The sequence below is a fragment of the Setaria viridis genome, chromosome 2 (genome assembly GCF_005286985.2).
Source record: "Setaria viridis chromosome 2, Setaria_viridis_v4.0, whole genome shotgun sequence".
NCBI classification, from domain to species: Eukaryota; Viridiplantae; Streptophyta; class Magnoliopsida; order Poales; family Poaceae; genus Setaria; species Setaria viridis.
Window position 1 is genome coordinate 35,338,000 of NC_048264.2, and position 21,851 is coordinate 35,359,850.

At 48.9% G+C, this 21,851-nt stretch overlaps 3 protein-coding genes and 1 pseudogene across 4 annotated transcripts; 3 read left to right on the top strand and 1 right to left on the bottom strand.

Moving 5' to 3' along the window:
• The first annotated feature begins 3,766 nt into the window (after window positions 1-3,766).
• Window positions 3,767-5,227, top strand: LOC117845889 (uncharacterized protein At4g15970). The gene has a single exon (XM_034726967.2). The coding sequence runs from the start codon at window positions 4,109-4,111 to the stop codon at window positions 5,162-5,164; it is 1,056 nt and encodes a 351-aa protein (XP_034582858.1). The 5' UTR covers window positions 3,767-4,108; the 3' UTR covers window positions 5,165-5,227.
• Window positions 5,228-7,131: 1,904 nt separating this feature from the next.
• On the top strand, window positions 7,132-9,037 carry LOC117846117 (uncharacterized protein At4g15970). Its single transcript, XM_034727233.2, has one exon. The coding sequence runs from the start codon at window positions 7,843-7,845 to the stop codon at window positions 8,860-8,862; it is 1,020 nt and encodes a 339-aa protein (XP_034583124.1). The 5' UTR covers window positions 7,132-7,842; the 3' UTR covers window positions 8,863-9,037.
• A 3,924-nt stretch (window positions 9,038-12,961) lies between these two features.
• On the bottom strand, window positions 12,962-14,777 carry LOC117842020 (uncharacterized protein At4g15970). Of its 2 annotated transcripts, none has more exons than XM_034722351.2 (2): window positions 14,109-14,777; window positions 12,962-14,022 (listed from the first exon to the last, which is right to left on the bottom strand). In XM_034722351.2, exons 1-2 carry the CDS (start codon window positions 14,394-14,396, stop codon window positions 13,198-13,200), a joined length of 1,113 nt encoding a protein of 370 aa, XP_034578242.1. In that variant the 5' UTR covers window positions 14,397-14,777; the 3' UTR covers window positions 12,962-13,197. The 2 variants fall into 2 exon arrangements, with proteins under 2 accessions (XP_034578242.1, XP_034578243.1); XM_034722352.2 differs by having other exon boundaries at window positions 12,962-14,019; window positions 14,109-14,775.
• A 155-nt stretch (window positions 14,778-14,932) lies between these two features.
• On the top strand, window positions 14,933-21,379 carry LOC117844327 (uncharacterized protein At4g15970-like; annotated as a pseudogene).
• The last annotated feature ends 472 nt before the right edge of the window (window positions 21,380-21,851 follow it).

Genomic DNA, 21,851 nt, shown 5'->3' on the forward strand with positions numbered 1-21,851 from the left:
GAAATTGTTACCTTTTTCATTTTTATTCCATGCAATTGCAATAGGATAATAAATATGTTATAATTAGTTATCACAATGTACATGAGATCTAAACCAACAATTGTTTCCATTATTTTGGACAATCTTTTATTCTTAGCATTTCATGAATTATGATGTTCTACGGCGTAATTATTATTGAAGTTGATGTTTGTGGAATAATCATAATCTATCTTATAAAAATTTATTTGGATAGTTTGGGCTAACTATGGCAAGTAGAAGTTCTTTTCACCATGATGGTGGCGGTCGTGGAGGTGGAAGGGGAAACTGTTGATGACAGTTAGTGCGTCAAGTTGTGAACCGCAAAAGCACGGATCATCGTAGCTTTTCCCTTAGAGTATTCCATCTAAGGTTTATCAATCCGTCGATCGGCAGCAAACTAACTAGGGTTCTCTATCTAACTAAATGGATCCAATCCTATCACGAAGCATGAATTGCATATAACAGTAAACCCAATCGTGAGATAAGTATTATAGACAGGGTAAACAGATCACATCCATATATATGAGGTAACACAACCAAAGGTAGTATGAGCCTATTGTCTTCTTGTTATAGTTCCAACAAAAGTAGTAACCAATCTACGTAGCACCTTGATAAAGAGTCATCTCTCAGAAAGGTGGCTCACAAGCGGCCTACTTTCTTGTGGTCACCACTGCGAGGTGTGTGTTAACACCTCTAGTTTCTCAAAGTTTTACCTCAAACGACTCCCACAATACTAGACATCGATCCTACTCAACATTAAGGAATCATTCGACCTTTTCCCTCCCACATGTTGTCACCACACGAAGTTAATCACACCGACTTCCTATGCACTACTAAGATGTATCCGCAAGACATAAACTAATCACCATGATTACATCTATTCCTACTAAGAACATATGCTGGCTAGACATATGAGAATAAGCATGCATCATAGTAGATCAAAGTAAGCACAAGATTAGATTGATATCACCATCGTGTGTATATAAGCCTTGATGATCACAAGGCTCGGCTCCAGAACTCCACCATGGCTTCATCGCGTAGGGACAACCATAGCAGCTAGGGTCTAGCCTAAGCCATCTCCTAGACAGCCTCAAAGACTTGCAGTGGCCCTCAGCTCCCTCCAGCGTGTGTCCCTCTATTCGTCAAGTTCTAGTGGATAGATCTTGTGTGCCAATGAATTTTGGGCATACTTAAAGTCTGAAATATGCGTTGCTGAAATAGGAAGGCGAGGGGAGCAAGGGAAGCCCTATGCCGATCGGCCTGGTTTATCCCCTCACATCCAACTTCGTTGTCAAGTCTCCTCTAATATTCTGGAAGCTTATTTTTGTATGCATGTGGGCCTAGCACATCGATAGCTTTAGGATGAGATTGATCTTTGATAACTTTCCAAATCTCCGTTTGATCTTCTCTGATTCCTCTTTGATCCCAAAGTGATTTGTCATATCTTCACAATCTTAGCCCTTGAGTAATCTTAGAGAAGTGCTTGCCAAAAATGAGCATCCGCTAGCCGATCGGCTTGGGCTTCACCAGGCCGATCAGCCTGGGCTCTTTCTGAACCCGCTGGCCTTTATCTTTGACAAGTTCGTTGCTTATTCAAGACTTTATCCAAAAATATGATTTTAGGTACAATTTTCTACAAAAATAGAATTTCCTCCAAAATATAATGCATATGCGAAAATAGGGTTATTTTAGGTGCCAAGTGGCGGGTTAGTATAAGAATATGTATGAAAGCACCACTTAAATAGTTCTAAAAGTGTGTCAATAACGAGCGTCAATAGAAACTACATGTTCGAGGAGCCACCGTTGGCTCGTCCTCGAGGAATTCATTTTTTCTCTAATTGCATCATTGACTTACCAGAAGGCGATCAAAGGAAAGGAGCAGTTCCCAACATAGTAATATTTTTTTCTTCTTATAATTAGTTTTTTTACTATACATGAATAGTTTCTAAATGTACTTACATACCATGTAGCTTATGGACCCTATTAGATGGCTCAAAGATGTTGTTGAAGCTATAGGTGGTACTTCTCCTTTAGTGTAATGTGATAGAACCGCTGTGGAGGCCTGCCTACAATAGCTTAAGGATCATGGGTACTTTGTGCAATACTTGTCATATTTTCAAATAAAGCAGCTCGAGGAGGGAGAAAGCAATGTGATTGTGACTACTGAGAGGCTTTGTCAGCTAAATCAACATGATATGGTATGGAACATTCTTTTATCATTCTTTAGTTATGTTACATCTTTTAACTTTTATCATGTTTTAGGATCTCTTTGATACTACCATTGCGTCAATGAGATTTCATGTGATTCTGGCAAGTCTTGGATCAGTTGAATTTGAGTTACATGGGTGGAAACTCGATACGCACCAGAGATTTCAAGTTCTAGGCTCATCTCACTTTCTATAGGCCACATCAGTTTACCTCTCCATTGTTCAAGATTTATGGTGGTGTATTTGACCGTTCATGTGAAGTGCTCTGACTTATTTTGATGAAATTCTAAGCTTTATGATTGAAAACCTTAACTATGTTCCATATCTAAGGAAGCGAAGCAGAGTAGTATGAAATATGTAACATGCATGGATGTACCCCTATCCTTTTCTTATGGATTTGAACTTGTTATCTTTAAGACCTTAAGTATTGACGTACAAACTTACATTATTGTCAGAACTGGTTATATTGTATTGTGGCATGGATGTACCCCTACTCTTTTTCTTATTGATGTAGGAACTGGTTATATATATTTTATTGCATATACAATGTCTTTTGAGTGTTGGATCTGAATGGGTTGGTTGAGAACCACATTTTAAAAATTTGGCACGAAAATGGTACAAAATTTTGGCGAGAATAACATTTCCAGGGACGGGTGACATTATCACCCGTCCTTGGAAAACAATTTCCAGGAGCGGGTCATGGCGTCACCCGCCTCTGTAGATAACATTTCCTGGGGTGGGTAATGCCATCACCCGCTCCGGAAAAGGTTTTACAGGGGTGAGCCAGTTACGCCCTCCTGCAAACAACTATGTGTAGTTGTGAAAGCTAGGAGTGGGTAGCACGCTCGCCCTTGCAAATGTCGTTTCAACCGCCTCTGAAAACTGTTTTTTTAGTAGTATGTATGGTTTTCATACACTACTACATAAACAGGACTGGTCAAAAAAGCATTTCCAGGATCGAACATTACAACCGGACCTACGCGATCGGTTCTGGAAATAAACCATTTGCAGCACTGGTTGCCAGACCCGGTCCAAGAAACGCATTTTTTCTAGGCTCGGCTCCTTAGGGCATCAGCAGTAGTGAATCGACTCATAAACTCCATGCAAGCAGAGTAGTAGTTTCTTTTTTCTCTCTCCAGTTCGAGTCATTATCAATGGACCCACTCCAAAATAAAAAGAGTTAAAAAAAATTACTTCCCTTCTTACTTTTGCACATCGTTTCTCCTCACAAGCCGTTCTTTCTTTCTTTCTTTATTCAGGATGAATCGGCTCAAAGACACGAGTCGATTCTTTCTCTCTCTTCTATGAATCATCCTCCTCCAATAATGATGATTTTATTCATCAGCTCCACGGTGGCTCATGCACTGGCCCACTCGAGAAGTCCTAATGTTAGCTGGTCCTAAAATAGGTCGACGTGTATAACTCAAGGCTTTGTAATTTTCGTTTCCTGGCAGATAGAAATATTATTATTCGCTTCTTTATTCAGGAATACATCGAACGGACCAGATTACAGCAAAGAAAACGTACTAAGTACTAGCATTCGAGGCTCGAGAGGATGCGGATGTGTACGAAGCCGTGATTTAGGGGAAGTCAAAGGTCTTTTGGTTTGGAACGAAGCAATCAAAGGGTAACTTGGGGTGGGAGCGACCTGGTTTTGTCCAGTTTTCAACTCTGCTTTTGACATCGTAGTAGACTAGTAGTAGTATATATGTGTGTGTGGGAGCGTGTGTTCATGCTAGTAGGAACAGTAGCTAAGCTTAGAGCAACCATGTTGCGGTTCAAAATTGCCGTGTAAGTCCGTGATGATGCATTATTGCCTACCAATATTCCTCTACACATTGTGCTGAGATCACGACCGGTACGTACGGTGGCTCTTTTTCAAGATGAAGACGGCGAGAAATCTCCTCCATTTCCTTCTTGTGGCAGCCATCGGCACCGTAGCCTGCGTCGTGCTGCTGCTGCAGCGTTCTCCGTGGCCGTGCGACCGCGTGGTGCCGGCGCCGCATGTAGAAGTGGCCACATTGGGTAATGCAACTCAAGAAGTTGATCCCAGTATGAAAAACCATGGCAAGCAGAAGGCCGGCAGTTCAGCAGCTGAAGACAAGGACGACAAGCTTCCAGAGTTGCTGAGGACGGCAGCCATGGAGGACAGGACCATCATAATGACCTTCACCAACGAGGCGTGGACGGCGCCGGGCTCGCTCCTGGACCTCTTCCTGGAGAGCTTCCGCATCGGCGTGAGGACGGAGCCCCTGCTGAAGCACCTGATCATCGTCGCCATCGACCAGAAGGCCTTCGAGCGGTGCCAGGAGCTGCACCCGCTCTGCTACGCGCTCCCCGTCGGCGGCGGCGTCAACTTCGAGTCGGAGCAGTCGTACATGGCCAGGGACTACGTCGACATGCTGTGGCGCCGGAACCGGTTCCAGGCCCGCGTCCTGGGGCTCGGCTACGGCTTCGTCTTCACGGACGTGGACATAGTCTGGTTCCGGAACCCGCTGCTGCGCGTCCCCGTCGGCGTCGACTTCGCCATGTCCTGCGACTCCTTCTACGGCGACAACCCCTACGACCTCAACAAGAGGGCCAACGGCGGGTTCGTGTACGCCAGGCCCAGCGCCAGGACGCTGGCGTTCTACGGGGACTGGTACGAGTCCAGGAACAGGTACCGGGGCCAGCACGAGCAATTCGTGTTCGACAGGGTGAAGCACGAGCTGGTCGCGCGGAGCGGCGTGGCGGCGCAGTTCGTGGACACGGACTACCTCGGCGGCTTCTGCGAGCGAGGGAAGAGGAGGGACTTCAACAAGCTGTGCACGTACCACGCCAACTGCCTCGTCGGGCTCAAGACCAAGCTGCAGAAGCTCCGTGGCGTGCTCGACGAGTGGAAGCGGTTCAAGGACAAGGCCGGGAAGCCGGGCAGCAACATCACCGCTCTTACGGACTGAATTCAAAATCCATGTCAGTTACCCATCGCTTCTGTTCCCTCCAATAGCAAATACTTTACCATTCTTCCACTAGTTTGAGTGAGCAAATACAAGAAGATGCAAAATTGAAATGAAAGAGAAAAACAAATGTTGTAGATATTTTCATAAAGAGAAAATCATAAAAACTTAGATACAAAAAATGTTAAAGAAAAATAGAGAAATAAGAAACTGGTAGAGAAATAAAAAGAAAGAAAGGTCTAATTGTGCTGCCAATCATGCTACATGGATGGAGCCATGGAGGCACCGAGCGTGTAAACTAATGGGCCAAAAATGGCACCTATGCCAAATTGGACCTGAGTGAGCATATCGCGGGCCAAAAATGGCACCAGACCGGTTTCTTTCGGGCCTTAAATTTGTGTCCAATCGCACTCGTTACCTCTGTTGGGCCTAATTCAAGCTTGGCTCAGGCTCGGGCCGGGCCAGCTGTTATTTGTCAATGGGAAAATAAATAATTTTATTATGTCCGTGCCAGACTTATGGCAAAAAATAATGGTAATGACTATGGTATGGCCGGCCGTATTTTTGTTGCTCGGAACGACGGCCTCCATCTGTCGCCCCGTGCGCTGTATCTAGAGCTATCCAACCAAAATATCAGGATGCCCACAGGCCGGATGCCACAGCCCACCGATTCATTTCTCTTCTCCAGATCCCTTTCTCTCCCTACGCTCTGTCTTCTCTCTCTATCGCTCGCTAGCTGGGAGGAGAGCACGGCAGGCGGCAGCCCAAGCTCCTCGCACCACCACGGCACCGCCTCAGGAAGCCCCAACCAAATTTACGGCCGGCCGTAAGTTAGTCAAGTCCACTTGCTGCTAAAAGGGGTGGTCGGCAGCATATATGTTTCCTATTTCCGACCTTTTCGTTTCAGCTTATCAGCTACAAAATAATATTTTCCTCTCACAATAAATCAACCGTTTCAACTTTTCAACTAGCTTATAAGCTGAAGCGAATATATCCTTCATTCCGTCTGACCCCGAGCATTTCTGATCTCGTCTACTTGACACCATCCCCATGTCGCCGGATGCCGATCGTTGAGATGAAGACAGCAATATAAGAAAATTAAAATGCTATTTTCTGCATCGGTTACTGAGCCGTGACCTTACTTTTCTTGACGAGCGTGCAGCACGCGCAAGGTAAAACCGGAGCAGGAGGCGCAGCGTAGCGTAGAGCCGCCGAGCACGCCAAGCTTGCACTCCATGGCGTGTGTAGCACACTAGCACTCGCCTCCTTTTCAGCACGGCACCTGCTTGCAGCGGTGGCGGCAGAAGAATATCGAGCTCACAAACATCCATGTTCTCTGAAACGGAAAATGCGAGCGCTGCCGGCGATCGACCTGCTGCGTGCGAGTATCCGTGCCTCGCGGCTTGGGTTGGGTGTAGCGGCCGGAGGTGAGGAGCCCAAGGAAGAAGTGAGTGAGTGCTGGGCCGAATTCTATGGGCCCAACATTTGTTGTCGTTCAGGGGAATCCAGTCCACCAATGCTGAGAGAGCCTGGATTGATTCTGAGCTTCCTTCTTCGCCGCCGACCTTTCTGATTTTTTCCTCTAGAAACGAAAGCCGTTCTCAATCTGCAGTTGCTATACGTTCAATGCAAATTTAAAACGTGTGACAGGCTGTAAGACCGAACCCGTATTTCCTGAACCCAATCCTAAAATACCCAAACCGATATTCCTGATCACTATTTCGGGTACGAAATTGAGAAACCTAAATTCGGGTATTCAACTCCGGTACCTGAATTTCCGATTTACCCGAACTGTACCAAAAGCCATTGGATTATGCACTAGTAGATTGTAAATGTAGCGAAATTTATTAGTTTGATCCATCAATTTGCTTGTTATTTGATGTGTAATTGGTATGTGATATGTTGAAATGCATTTTTGTTTCATCCCATGCACTATCAAAGTTGTGGTCATAGCATGGTGACAGTTAAGGAACAAATGTATGCAATTTATTGGATAATTCGGGAAAATCCGAACCTGAACCCGATTTTTGGGTACCGAATTCTTTTTTTAGGTGAAGTTCAGGTAGCTATTTTGAAACCCTCAATTTAGAAATATCGAATTACCCTAATGCCACGTACATCGCTCTAAATACGTTGGTGTAACGCCTGGGTCACCCGTCTATATGTATATATAGAACATGTTGTTTGACCAAGAAAACACACCGCAAAACACGTGTTCAGAAAAACAAGTACTAGTACGCAGCGTACAACGGAAACGACGTGTAGTCGAGATGTGTACAGAGCCGTGGTTTGGAGAAAGCAAAGCGCCTTTCAAATTTGGAAGCAATCCAATCATAACTGGTGCCCCTGGTTACTATGCCAGTTTTCAACTCTATTTTGATGTTGATGGCATCGATCGTAATATATAAAATGTGTGTGTTCATGAAGTCAGGCAGGGACCCTCCAACAGTAGGACTCCTACAGTCCTCTACCCTCCCAGTAGTCCCAGATAGCCCGTAGCAGTAGCAAAGCAACGCGAGCAACCATATATGCTGTTCAGTTTGCCATCCGCATGTACTAGCACTCTCCACTGGTTCGACCACTACTCAGTGTGCTGACCGGTAACTGCTGAGAACCTGAACCTGCCATTTTATGCTTCCTCTGCCTGCCTACGATCCATCCAATCGGTGTTCTCTTTCAAGATGAACACCGTGGCAAATCTCTTGCGTTTCCTTCTCGTGGCAGCCATCGGCACCGTAGCCTGTGTCGTGCTGCTACAGCAGCGTTCTCCGTTCCCGTGCGGCGGGCACGTCGACGTGCCGCCGGCGGCCACCACCTCGCGCAATAACGGAACTCGAGCTGACGACGACCCCACCACGGAGGACGACGGCGACAAGCTTCCGGAGGTTCTGAGGAGAGCGGCCATGGAGGACAAGACCATCATAATGACCTTCACGAACGAGGCGTGGACGGCGCCGGGCTCGCTCACGGACCTCTTCCTGGAGAGCTTCCGCACGGGCGTGCGGACGGCGCCCCTGCTCAGGCACCTGGTCATCGTCGCCATCGACGCCAAGGCCTTCGAGCGGTGCCAGCACGTGCACCCGCTCTGCTACGCGCTCCCCGTCAACCAGAGCGCCGCCGCCGTCAACTACGCCTCGGAGCAGCGCTACATGGCCAGGGACTACCTGGACATGTTGTGGCGCCGGAACCGGTTCCAGGCCCGCGTCCTGGAGCTCGGCTACAGCTTCGTCTTCACGGACGTGGACATCGTCTGGTTCCGGAACCCGCTGCTGCGCATCCCGGTGGCCGCGGACATGGCCTTCTCCTGCGACTGGTACTCCGGCAGCAACCCCTACGACCTCAACAAGCGGGCCAACGGCGGGTTCCTGTACGTGAGGGCGAGCGCCAGGACGGCCGCGCTCTACGGGGGGTGGTACGAGTCGAGGGCGGCGTACCCGGGGCAGCACGAGCAGTTCGTGTTCGACAAGGTGAAGCGCGAGCTGTCGGCGCGGCACGGCGTGACGGTGCAGTTCGTGGACACGGCCTACCTGGGCACGTTCTGCGACCGCGGGAAGAGGAAGGACTGGCACAAGCTGTGCACGTTCCACGCCAATTGCGTCATCGGGCTCAAGGCCAAGCTGGAGAAGCTCCGCGGCGTCCTCGACGAGTGGCAGCGGTTCAAGGCCAAGGCAGGCCCCAACGGCACCGCTCTTACAGACTGATCGATGGTGCGCGGAATGATTGATGCATGTGCCGTTCATGCTTTCTAATCTGTTGAACAGATTCATTTTTGCTAAATTAAACAACATGGTTCTAGCCTCTTTGAAAGTTTGAATTTCATATCCTTTTCCCACCATATAAAGCTTAATAAAGGGAATGGGTAGTTAACTGTTGACATATTCTTTTCTTAAATTTTGTACATTTTTTCAGCTATCGGACCCACCAACCCACCTCCACCTCTCTGTCGCTATCTTTAGCAAAGATCCACTCACAAATCTTCTCCTATCACTAAAGGACTTCACTCTTCACCAAGCCTTCTTCTTCATCATCATCTTTAGCGAGAAGCCCCCACCTCGCGCACTGCTCTCCTCTGTCTCCGGTAGCTCACGGATCCACCACCCCAGTTCACCTCCACGCTAACCATTCTAGCCAAGACGTTGTCACTGCCATCCCAAAGCCGGCGGTGACACCCCTATCTTGCCCTTACGATCACCGCCACCGCCTTGCTGGCAACCTCCTCGGACATCGATCTTCTACAGCCAGAGACCACAAAATCTACCCCCATAAACTAGAAGCCTAACTTCATCAGAATAAGAACAGTTCGCTGGAGATGAAGATTTGACAAATCTTCACACATTTTGACTCCAAATTTCTGACGACATATGCCAAGCAATTCTCAAAGCTTAACATACTCTCTCTCTCTCTCTCTGTATCAAAACAAGTGCAATTGTAGGTTTGTCTTAAGTAAAATTATCTTAAATCTGACCGTTTCATAAATATTGATACTATTCTTTATAAACTTGATAAACTTAAGATAACGGATGGAGTCGAGTTTAGCTAGAACTGCAAAAGAAAAGGGATGGAGGGAGTCGGAGTACTCCAAGTAAAGGACCCTAAGCTTCAAGATTACCCCATCAAAAGGGTCGTCGTTGTCACCTGTCATCTCCACTCTTTCTCTAGGTTCCCTCAGTTCTATATTTACGCCATTAACTTGAAGAAAGTCCACTCTTTCTCTAGGGGGCGCCACAGCAACTTGGTCAGGCATGTCAGCGTCGCCGGGGACGCGAAGAGGAGCAAGAGAAGCAAATAAACAGAGGGCGCCGAGGTTAGCAAATGAACAGGCAGCACACAGAAAGCATGCCAACACGTGAAACTTGGCGTGCAACATTTCTTTGGCCCGCACAGTACGTGGTCAAAAGGTGCGAAGCCATCCCAGGTACACGCATGAGCAATCGGTAGCTTGCAAGCGTACGTGGTGGCTATATACGGATCCAAAGAAGAAACGAGATGAAGGAATGGAAGCACCATGTCAAGACGAGAAAACAAAAGGGTACTTGCTTTGCTTGGCTGGGCAAGAAAGATAGTGCTTGATTTTTTAGCCATTCCTCCTCGAAATCTGCGCAGGCAAGATTTTGCTTGCCCCTGCAGGAGAACGTTTCCAAAAAGGGCAAATAGGAAGAGTGGGGAGGACGCTAGAGAGACGGTCAGGTGGAGATGTAAACAGAACGTCTATTGACGGCGATATATACGGGCGTGGCGACTTACATACAACAAGACAGATTACCGTATAATGGAGACGTATTTTTCTTTATCGATTAGTCACGTTAGGGATTTTATACCCATGTCCCATACGCAAGCTGTGGCATTTCACGTAAAAACTACCAATCGGCTGGTGTGACTCGTGAGTTTGTTGTTCCCGCATCCGCGGAGCAAAGATCCCAAATCAAATGTGCCCCACGCAAGATTCCCTGAGGAATATCCTATCCCCTGCCTCGCACCCAAAATCCTACTCATATTTTCCTCGCCTTCTTTTTGTTTCGATTCCTTTCCTCGCCAATCTGATCTGACTCCCATGAGCATGAGTTCTTCAGCGATGGCCACCGCCGACGACGATTGGGTCGACGTCGCGGAGGAGTTCTGCGGCCCGGAGGAATGGGTCGTCCTCGCCGGCGACGAGGGCTCCATGTCAGCCGTCTTCTTTTTCGGCCGCGCCGCTGCCATCATCGGCGCTGGCGTTGCCCCGCCTATCCCCACCTTCGCTCCCGCCGACGCCGCCGCTACCGCGCGCCGCTGCGGACGCGTGCTCCTCCCCAGCGGCGTCACTGGGGACGACGCCGTGGCGCCCGCGCCACCCATCTCCATCGCGGGGCCCGGCGACGCAGTCGCGGCCTCCCGCGGACGCGTGCTGCTCTCCGGCCCGTGGTCGCGCTACTACGTGCTCGACCCCTCCTCCGGCGAGCGCCACGCCCTGCCTCCCCCCAGGCGCTCTAGCCCCCACGACGCTGCGATCGCCTCCGACGCCCGCGGGGGGTGCTGGGTGGTGTGCGCCTTCAGGGGCTGCTTCGAGATCTACGCCTCGTCGACCGGGAAGTGGCGCGAGATGCCCTCCGCGGCGGCCGCCGGTGTCGTTCCCGGCTCCGCGGCGTCCTTCGCCGGCTGCGTGTTCTGGAAGCTCGCCGCGTCCCCGGGCGTCCTCGCGCTCGACGTCGCCATGGGCACCACCCGCGAGATCGAGCCTCCCCCGCGCTGCTCCGACCCCGCGGCGCTCTGGCAGCTCGGAGTCGCGGCCGGCCACCTCTGCGCCGCCGTGCGAGCAGGCGGCGGCGTCGAGCTGCACGGCCTGGGCCCAGGACCCACGTGGAAGCTGCTCCACGGGATCTGCGGCCTCGCCGTCGACGGTGTGGATCTGCGGCCACTTCGCTTCGAGAGTGACAACTGCGAGGTTCTGCTGCGCATGGGCGAGAGGGTGGTAGCACTCGACATCGTCGAGGGGACTGCGCGGGAGGCGCGGCTGGATGGTGCTGTCCTGCCGGAGGAGGACGAGAAGATTGTGCCATGGTGCCGAGCAGCATCCACACTGCTGCTCTAGCTAGGATCGGGGCTGGTTTCTTGGCCAATTCAGTTGGTTAGTCTATGTGATTGCTCTGTTATGATGCCCATGTATTAGTAGAATAGTAGTATTGATGTTAGGTTGTTACTCCCTCCGTTCCAAATTATAAGTTATTCAGGTCAAAGAATCTTAAATTATAAGTTATTCAGGTTAAAGAAGATCAAATTTATACAATAAAATATTAACATCATGATATCATATAAGTATATCATATAAGTACCATTAGTTTCTTCATTAAATATATTTTCATAATATATCTATTTGGTGCCATAAACTTTTATGATTCTCTATAATTTTAGACAAAAAATGGTTTGACTTTATAAGAAAGTTGAAATTACTTATAATTTGGAACGGAGAGAGTTGTTAGTTGTTAGGTACTTCGATTGGCACTAATTAGATTGGCAAGTTATTTCTCTTCGTATGGTAGGTGATATCTTGTTTCATGGGCTTGTGTATTCCTTCGTAAGCATGGAAGAATTCGAGATGATCATGGATTATACTATCTTATCAATGTCAGGTTCAGTCTATTGAAGCTAATATTGGATTTGTTTGTGCCCAATCTGGTTCCCTTTGCTTAACCGTCATATGCCTTTTCCAACTTACTCCTATATGGATATGGTCATATGGGAATGCTGGGATGGAGGCTATGATGTTGACATATTATCTGTTCTAGTGGCCCTTCTATACCTGACTCCAGTTAAATATCTTAAGAAAGATGGGCCATACCGTTTGAAAATGGAATGTTGTGGGCTTTTGTTCATAAGCATCAGCAAGGTTACACCACTTCACAGGGGCCTTCTTAGCTCTACCTGATCATTCAGCTTTTTTGTATCATATATGTGTTGGCTCACTTGGACGCTGAAGCAACTCAGACTCAGGTTCCACATCCTAGAAAGCATGGCGAAATTCATAGCTCTACTTGTGCATTCAGCATTTTAGCTCTACATGTGTTGGGTCACTTGGACGCTGGAGCAACTCAGGTTCCACAACCTAGAAAGCATGGCGACAACATTAGATAAGTAGGCGTGACATTCCATTTCCTTTATTTACTTGAAAAAAACAGAATAATCCATTCTCTGCCTTATTTTCAACTGACAATATTGTGTCATTATTTGTGGTATGACGGAAGGAAAATAAAACATGACTATCGCAGTAACGTGGATTACAACGGGGTGTGTGTCATCTTATAGCTACAGCATCTGAGATGTTGCTTCATAAGAATTGTTCTTTTTCTCTTTCATTCATCTTTCTCCTTTACATTACCTAAAGTTCTAGGTGCTAATACACGAGGAAACCTATTATTAAGTGGCTGACATGCATGGACCACTGTAAATGCCATAGGATGATGTGTTGTCTGATGTCTCTGTGTTATTAAGGTGTGCTCCTACTTGTAAAGACTATGGAACTTGCGGCGTGGCCATGTGGAGTGGAGCTCGGTGGATGCTATTCAGTCCGTCAGCGCGGCGCTGGCCCTGAACTTGTTCCACTCGGCGAAAACTTGAGTGAGCCTCCTGAGCTTCAGCTTCATCCCGACGAGGCAGTTGGCGTGGTAGGTGCACAGCTTGTTGAAGTCCCTCCCCTTCCGGCGGTCGCAGAACCCGCCGAGGTACGCCGTGTCCACGAACTGCGCCGCCACGCCGTGCCGCGCCGAGAGCTCGCGCTTGAGCATGTCGAACAGGTCCTGCTCGTTCTTGCCCGGGTGCGCCCCCCGCGCCTGGTACCAGCTCTCGTAGAACGCCACCGTCCTGGCGCTGGCCCTGGCGTACACGAACCCGCCGTTGGCCCACTTGTCGAGGTCGTAGGGGTTGTCGCCGTAGAACTTGTCGCAGGACATGGCGAGGTCGGCGCCGACGGGGATGCGCAGCAGCGGGTTTCGGAACCAGACGATGTCCACGTCCGTGAAGACGAAGCTGTAGCCGAGCCGCAGGACGCGGGCCTGGAACCGGTTACGGCGCCACATCATGTCCAGGTAGTCCCTGGCCATGAAACGCTGCTCCCCCGTGAAGTTGGTGGCGCCCATGGCGAGCGCGTAGCAGTGCGGGTGCACGTGCCGGCAACGCCCGTACGCCTTGTCGTCGACGGCGACGATGATAAGGTGCCGGAGCAGGGGCGCCGTCCTCACGCCGACACGGAAGCTGTGCAGGAAGAGGTCGAGGAGCGAGTTGGGAGAAGCGAACGCTCCGTTCGTGAAGGTCATGATGACGGTGTTGTCCTCCATGGCCGCTCGCCTCAGCAGCTCCGGAAGATTGTCGTCGGGTGAGGTAGCATCCTGCTAACCAATTGCACAATAAAAAAAAATAACGAATTAATAAGTTTTATTAAGTAAGGGGCCATGCATGTACTAACTCAGCCACGTACCATGCCACCAGGCTTCGTCGTGCAGGGATCCGCATGAGCAGCTGTTCCGTTACCCAAGGCTACAAGCTCCTGACGATCCGCCGGCGCGACGCCGACGAGGCTGCACGGGCGCGGAGGGGCATGATAAGCCGTTTCATTACCGAAGGCTGCGAGCTCTGTCTCTGCCAGCGGGACGAGGCCGCACGGGCACGGAGCAGCCGGCTGGAGCAGCACGACGCAGGCCGCCGTGACGGCGGCTCCGAGGAAGAAGCCCAGGAGATCTCTCTTGGAGCAACGGGGCGCCGCCATGCTCCCGGCTCTTCTGCTGGCTTCTAGTTGAAGAGCTAGCTGCTAGCGCATCCAGATTCCAGAGTAAAACTGTAAAAGCAATCTCGTGAAGAATTGAAGTGGTCTTTCAGGGAAAAAAAAATCGTGAAGAGGTCGATTGTGGGATGGTACTCCATGCGAACTGTGCCGTGGAGACCATGAAACCCAGTCACCCGGATTAGCGGTAACCGTTTCGTGCTGCAATTACATTTGGCGCCTGCCGGCCTTCGTACGTACTCAGCGACGGTGACAATGTTGTTCGCAAGCTCTGTGATCGCGTATGGTACCGGTTACCGAAGACGCACTGCCACACCTTCATCATCCTCTGCTTTTTGGCAGTCTTCTGAAGAATCTGCAGGAACGGGCCGGGCCGGGTGCGGTCCGGGTGGCACTGATATAAAGGAGTTTGAATGGTCGGAAACCTTTGTAGATTTTCGAAAACTCGATATATGATTTTTTCCCCTTTTCAACCGTAAATCTCTTTTGTTTTTAACCATTTTGACACATATGATCGAGCCATGCCTTTAACTGAAATGGTTGTTGGTTCTAACTCTCTAGCAACAACTCAAGATGAAAATGCAGATGCTACTTTCACGCATGATCTCGGAAGTTCTAACTGTATTCTTTTCAGGGTGGCAAAACTCAGTGCCGTAAGTTATTTAGGCCCCTTTGGCCGGGCTTCTTGACAGCGGGCCCTCACGAAATGGCTTCACGGGAGAAGCCCCGCGATCCCCGCTGAGAGGAGCCAGGCCGCCAGGGGAGGGAGGAGAAGCTCAAAATTCCAGCTCCCTGCGGCTTCATCTGCACCGTGGGGGCCAAAGTCCAAGCTTGCTCCTGCTGCCGTCGCCAAAGTTCCCATCTTGCGCGAGGAGACCAGAGGACGCCGTCGGTGCAGGCACGGGGAGGCCGGATGGCGGCGGTGGCGGCACGGACGCGGGGCTGGAGCGGTGAGGGCGCGGTGGGCTAGAAGGCGGCGACGGCGTGACCATGGGAGGCCGGATGGCGGCGGCAGCGCGGACGCGGGGGAGCTAGAAGGCGGCGACAGTGCAGGCGTTGGGGTCGGAGGATGGCGGCGGGGCGGGTGCGTGGGGGCCGAGGACGGTGGCGGCGCTGGTAGGAGGCGGAGGACGGCGTCGGGGCTGGTAGGCAGGAAGGTGACGGGTGAATGGATAAGAAAGAGAAAGGAAAGGAGGATAGGGAAAGGATAGGAGAAGAGAAAAGGAGAAATAAGAAAAGAAAAGAAGAGAGAAGGGAAAATAAAGAGTTGAGAAAAAAGAGAGAAGAATATAGGAAAACGAAAAAGAAAAATAAAAAGGATAAGAGCGTTATAGGCATTTCATCCTTTTTATCCTTGTTACGCAGACAGAAGAAGCCATTTTACCAAATATTTTTCTAATCAGACAAGCCCGAGCTAAACAAAAACCGCTTCATCGAAAAAGTCAAAGCCGCAGCCCTGCCAAACGAACCCTTAGTAAGTTGAGCATCTTTAGTTCGTTTAAAAAAAAATTCAGCATCTTTTAAATATGGCACAGAGAGCAAAGATAAGCAATATTTTCAACGATAAGTGGTTCCAAAGGGACTACAATCCATCAGGAATTAAGGATGATATTTCTTCTGATCTTGAAGAGGTTAGCACAGACATTGACAGCAGTCACACGTCAGAGGTATCCACTACACTACTATGTCTCCCTCGCATATCTATCACTCATTTCCTCGTCACATGGCTAAAAATGCCCTTGTGTACAGGTAAGGGAAGCAGCAGAACTGAATCCAGAACCCAAGCTGTTCATCAATGCGTTCCAACTGATCGCAATTTTCACTGATCTCGACTTGTCAGGACTCTTCCAAGAGCAGGTGCACTGATTTTCTGTTTATAAGCTGGTGTCAATTTTGTACCTGCATCAATTAACACACGGTTGCAGTCTGATTCGGAGATTCACTGATGATCAGTAGAAAACAAAGCTCGAGTCGCCGCATCCATTGCAGGAAACACTAGGGAAGATCAGTGTTGCAGCTCAGGATGTGAGGCTTTCAGTGTAAAATTGGACAGCTCTGTGGTAACTAAAAACATACCACTTTCATTTCCTGAAAGCGCTTTCCAGACAACAGAGTCCATTATTTTAAGTGACAGCCAAGACCAAATTCTCGATGTGGAACAGGTGAAGCTAGTTTCAGGACAGCAGGTTGTCTCTTCTCACGTCCTAAAAAAAATGTTGTCGGGGCTCTTTCATCATCATGCTAATCAGAATCAGATAAAGACACCATGCACCGTCAGAAACAGATCCGGGACAGAGGCACCCAAGAACAACACTGCTACGGAGGAGGAGATGAAAATACCGATTTTCATATTAGACACAGTTCAAACTAAGAATTTAGTTAAACTTAACACATATCAAACAATAGGCGTGATGCTAAGTGAGAAGCATTATAAATATGGATGTAAAATGTGTACAGAGTAATTACTAATTAAAGTGTATCAAAATATGATGAAGATAATTATATTCTTTACACGTATCATGTTTGAATATTTAAAAATTGAGAGAAAGAACACAATATAAACAGAATTGACTATTACAACAAGCTCTAAATTTGGAAATAAATTTATAATGTTTATATCTTTTAAAATTATTAACCCCACACAGGTTGATGGATTAGTTTGGAAGAGCCGAGCAACTCCAGCAATAGCACTTAAACTAAAGCCCCCAAAAGGTCAAATGGAGGCTCTCTCTATATTTTTTTAAAAGCTATAACAATATCTCCAACTCCAGCAATAACCCCATGGATAGAGGACTCCCTAGAAACCCTCTAGGAATGGAGGGTGGGGGGGGGGATTTAGAGACCCACTACGCTAAAAGCAATTTGTATTGGCACATGATTTTTTGATTGCTGGTGAGCCTAATTACCACCCGCCAGCACAAAAGACTCCGGGGCCAGCATGTTTTAAAATCCATCACCAGAAATGCATTGTGCTAGCGGGTGACATAAGAGCCCGCCAGCATAAATAGAGATCATTTGTGCTGGCGGGCGCTTACGTCACGATGTCACCACAACTATTTTTTCCAATTTACATGAATGAGAATGGTCAAAATTACTTAACTAGTCACATACTCTATCCTATCATAATATATTTTTAATATGCATTAGACCGCGTATGTGTTGTTGTGTAGGAGTTCCAAAATTTTTAGAAGTGATTTACTATTTTCTAAGGTTTAAATGATTATAAGCAAGTTTATTGAAACTAATTGATATTTGAACTAAATTTTTCACAAATAAGATTAAAAAGTTTCCAAAAAATGATGTTAAAAGACACATGTTCCATTAAGGACATGAAAAATTCGTAACTTTATTAGGTATATCCATCACTTCTATTAAAACTTTTGGTGAAAAAAAATCTAACAATACCTAAACATGGTCCAAAAATTATATAAATTGGTTGAGAGTTCTTTTGTGAGTCCACAACTTTAACATAAAAGTTTCAATATGTTTTCAAAAATTGGATAATACATTGTTTACAAATGTATACTTCACTAACAATATTTCATATAACTTAAGTCAAGCTTTAAGCTTGTGAACTAACTTAGAAAAAAATTATCATATGTATTCCAATATAATTTTTATATGCACGAGACTACATTTTTTTAGAAGTCCCAATAACTTTCAAATTGATTTACTTGCATTAAGCAATTAAAAGAAAAAAGTATATAGATTTGTACTGACAGGCATGATATCACCCGTCAGCAAAGACATATCACCCACCAGCGCAAAGATCAAAAAATTTATGTGAACAGCAAAAAAGAAAAGTGGCGCGCTTGACCTCTCCCTTATTTTCTCTCTCCCTCTGATCTCTTTGCTCCTCCTTATCTCATTCCCATCCTCACATCTCTCTCTTATCATCTCTCCAGGAGCCGCATCGACGGGGCCGTGATCGGGCAGCGGCCGGTGAGAGCGGCGGGCTCGCGAGAGCTAGGGCCGCAGCGACCGGCCTGAGGGCGTTGGCGGGAGCGGCGGCCGGCGCGGTTGGGTGATGGGCTCGCGAGCGCCAGGGAAGGTCCAGCGCGGGGCCTGCCGACGGAGGAGCCGAGGCGGCGCGGGCGTCGCTGCCGACCAGGGCTGGTCCACTACAGGGTGGATGCGAGCATCGCTGCTAGGCGGCGGGGGCAGCCTACCGCGGGGTAGCTGCGGGCGACCTCGATGGCAGGGCAGGGCTCGGTAGGGCGGCCGTCGCCAGTGGTGCGTTTGGCCAGCACCTGCAGGACCCGACAGGGTAGCTGAGGCAGCGCGAGCATTGATGGCCGGAGCTGCGGGCAGGCGGTGGGAGCTCTGGCGGCTGGGTGCGAGCACCGATGGCCGGAGCCGCGGGCAAGCGGCGCAAGCACCGGTGCCCGGAGCTGCAGCTGGCGCGGGCGACAACGGAGAAGCGGCGGGGAGTTGCGGGACGGCGAAACGAGGCTGCGGCGCTGCCGCGGTTGCGGCATCACGGGCAGCTACGGCTAGCTTTCTTTTTTAATTCCTAAAATTATCTTTGCTAGCGGGCTATCTAAATACCCACCACTACGGTCAGCTTTTTTTTTAATTCCTAAAAATATCTTTGCTAGCGGGCTATCTAAGCACCCACCAGTGTAAATCGGATCTCGTCAACATAAAGATCATTTGTGCTTATAATGAGTTGCTGGCGGGTGTGAAACCCGCTAGCAGAAATTGGTTTCGACCGTAACGGAAATGTTTTCTTACGTAGTGACCTTCCAAAACTAGAAGAAGATTAGTAGAGGATGCTGGTGTGTGATTTTTTGACTTTACCTTGAGGCTAATTTGTGGACTGTTTTCTACTTTTATATATATATATATATATATATATATATATAGTAAATGAATGAATTAATCGTGCATCTCAAAACGATCGGGATAATCAAACGAGGACCGAGATTTGAACGACCTGTGGCGCGCTTACGAGGCCAACTAGTTACTACTTGTGGCTGTGGCTACTTGTGGCCTCCCTTCAAGAGTAAACAACACTTGCGGAAGATGCTGCATGTCAGAAAAAGAAAGATATTTTGAGGGTGTTTGGATCTTTAGTCCCGATTAAAATTTATATCATATTGAATATTTGAAGGTTAATTAGGAGGACTAAATATGAGCTAATTATAAAACTAATTATACAAATGGAGGCTAATTCACGAGACAAATCTATTAAGCCTAATTAATCCATTATTAGCACATATTTACTGTAGCATCACATTGTCAAATCATGGACTAATTAAGCTTAACAGATTCGTCTCGCAAATTAGTCTCCATCTGTACAATTAGTTTTGTAACTAGTCTATATTTAATACTCCTAATTAGTATCTAAATATTCGATGTGACAGGAATTTTAGGAACTACTAAAGAAACAAACACCCCCTCCATCGGTTCAGGAGCGGATTAATGGCGCCTTTTGTTTTTGATTTTTGTCTGGCGTCGACCATTTCCGAATAGGGCAAATCAGTGCATGACAACTGAATGTCGTTAGGAGTGCAATACCACAAATTGCTTAATCAATGCCATCACTGGTACCTTTTTAACGGCGCGATTAACCATGGAACTTCAGTACATCTGGGCATTAACAGCAGCAACTGGCAGAAGTTCCAGCCAACGAGTGTGTTTACCGTCTACTCGTAGTATAGCATACCACTCCATTGCAAGCAGCGTGCTGCCTCTTGGGGTGCGTCGAAGCTTTCTGTTCGTCTGCCTGCAACCCGACCTCTCTCTTCTTCTTCGATCGAGATGTATACAGCCACGGCGCGAGAAATAATCTCTTGTGTTTCCTCCTCGGAGCAGCCGCCGCGGCGGCCTGCTTCGTGCTGCTACTGCCGGCTGCTCCGTGGTCCTGTGCCGCCATCCTGCCGGCAGTTCAACAATCCGCCTTGGGTAACGGAACCCAAGCTGACATGGTCCGTGCGTGCATGGCTGCGTTAACTACTACGTTGATCTCCTACAAATTACGTTGATTCGAAGTTGCTTTTATTTGGTTTTTATGAATTCTGCGCGTGTGCACTGTTCGCAGGCCGGCACTTCACCTGACGACGACAATTTGGGAGAGCTGCTGAGAAGAGCCGCCATGGATGACAAGACCATCATAATGACCTTCACGAACGAGGCGTGGACGGCTCCCGGCTCGCTCCTGGACCTCTTCCTGCAGAGCTTCCGTCTGGGCGTGAGGACGGCGCCCCTGCTCAAGCACCTCGTCGTCGTCGCCGTCGACGTCAAGGCGTACGAGCGGTGCCAGCACGTGCACCGGCTCTGCTACCACCTCCGCGTCGAGGGCATCGACTACGCCTCGGAGCGGTCCTTCATGCAGAAGGACTACCTCGACATGATGTGGCGCCGGAACCGGTTCCAGGCCCGGGTCCTGGGGCTCGGCTACAGCTTGTCTTCACGGACGTGGACATCATCTGGCTGCGGAACCCGCTGCTGCGCATCCCGTTAGGCGCGGACATGGCGAATTGGTTCCACGTCAGCTGCTGGCACGAATCTTCGGGACATAGCGAACGGCAACGGATGAGGTTGGGTAGATACGCCGCAGGTTAGGAGAACCTGTTCTACGGCGACAACCCTTACGACCTCAACAAGAGGGCCAACGGCGGGTTCGTGTACGCCAGGGCGAGCCCCCGGATGGTGGCGTTCTACGGGCCGGGGCTGGTACGCGTCGCGGGCGGCGTACCCGGGCGCGCACGAGCAGTACGTGTTCGACCAGGTGAAGCACGCGCTGGCGGCGCGGCACGGCACGGCGTCCGGGTGCAGCTCGTGGACACGGCCTAACTCTCCGGTTTCTGCGACCTCCACAAGGACTTCTACAAGGTGTGCACGCCAACTGCCTCGTCGGGCTGGAGACGAAGCTCCAGAAGCTCACGGAGGTGTTCGACGAGTGGAAGCAGTTCAGGGAGAAGGCCGCGCTGCTGGGCAGCAACACCACCGCACTCACGGACTGATGAGCAACTGCGTGATTTGTCAGGGTCCACGCTGTGACCTGCTCCTGCTGTGTGTTTTTTGTGAGATGCAACTTGGGGATTTCGGCTAGCGTTTTGTTTGGCTCATCACTTGATAATTTTTAATTTACTCCCTTCCGTACGATCATGAGCCAATCCGGCCCAATACTTTTTTGGAGACACGGCTGGTGCTCTGCCTATTGGCCCTATTCATTCATAGTGGAAGCAGTATAAATATTTAGGGCCTGTTTGGTAGGGCTTATTGGACGGCTTCTCGAGCGGCTTCTGGAGAAGCCGTACCAAACGCCCTTCCAAAAAACGGCTTCTCTCGCGAAGCACCCGTGAAGCCGTTTTCCAATTTGTACTGGGGAGGAGAAGCCCAAAAAACCAGCTCCCCGCGGCTTCCCCTCCATCCGCGCCCCCCATGTTACCAAATTACCCTTCGACTTCGCCGAAATTACATCGAATTGCCACC

Excerpts from the sequence above, each read along its gene's own strand:
- LOC117845889 (XM_034726967.2), top strand. The coding sequence starts at position 4,109 with ATGAAGACGGCGAGAAATCTCCTCCATTTCCTTCTTGTGGCAGCCATC.
- LOC117846117 (XM_034727233.2), top strand. The coding sequence starts at position 7,843 with ATGAACACCGTGGCAAATCTCTTGCGTTTCCTTCTCGTGGCAGCCATC.
- LOC117842020 (XM_034722351.2), bottom strand. The coding sequence starts at position 14,396 with ATGGCGGCGCCCCGTTGCTCCAAGAGAGATCTCCTGGGCTTCTTCCTC. Across the intron at positions 14,023-14,108 it reads CGACGAAGCCTGGTGGCATG|CAGGATGCTACCTCACCCGA; the intron begins GTACGTGGCTGA and ends GCAATTGGTTAG.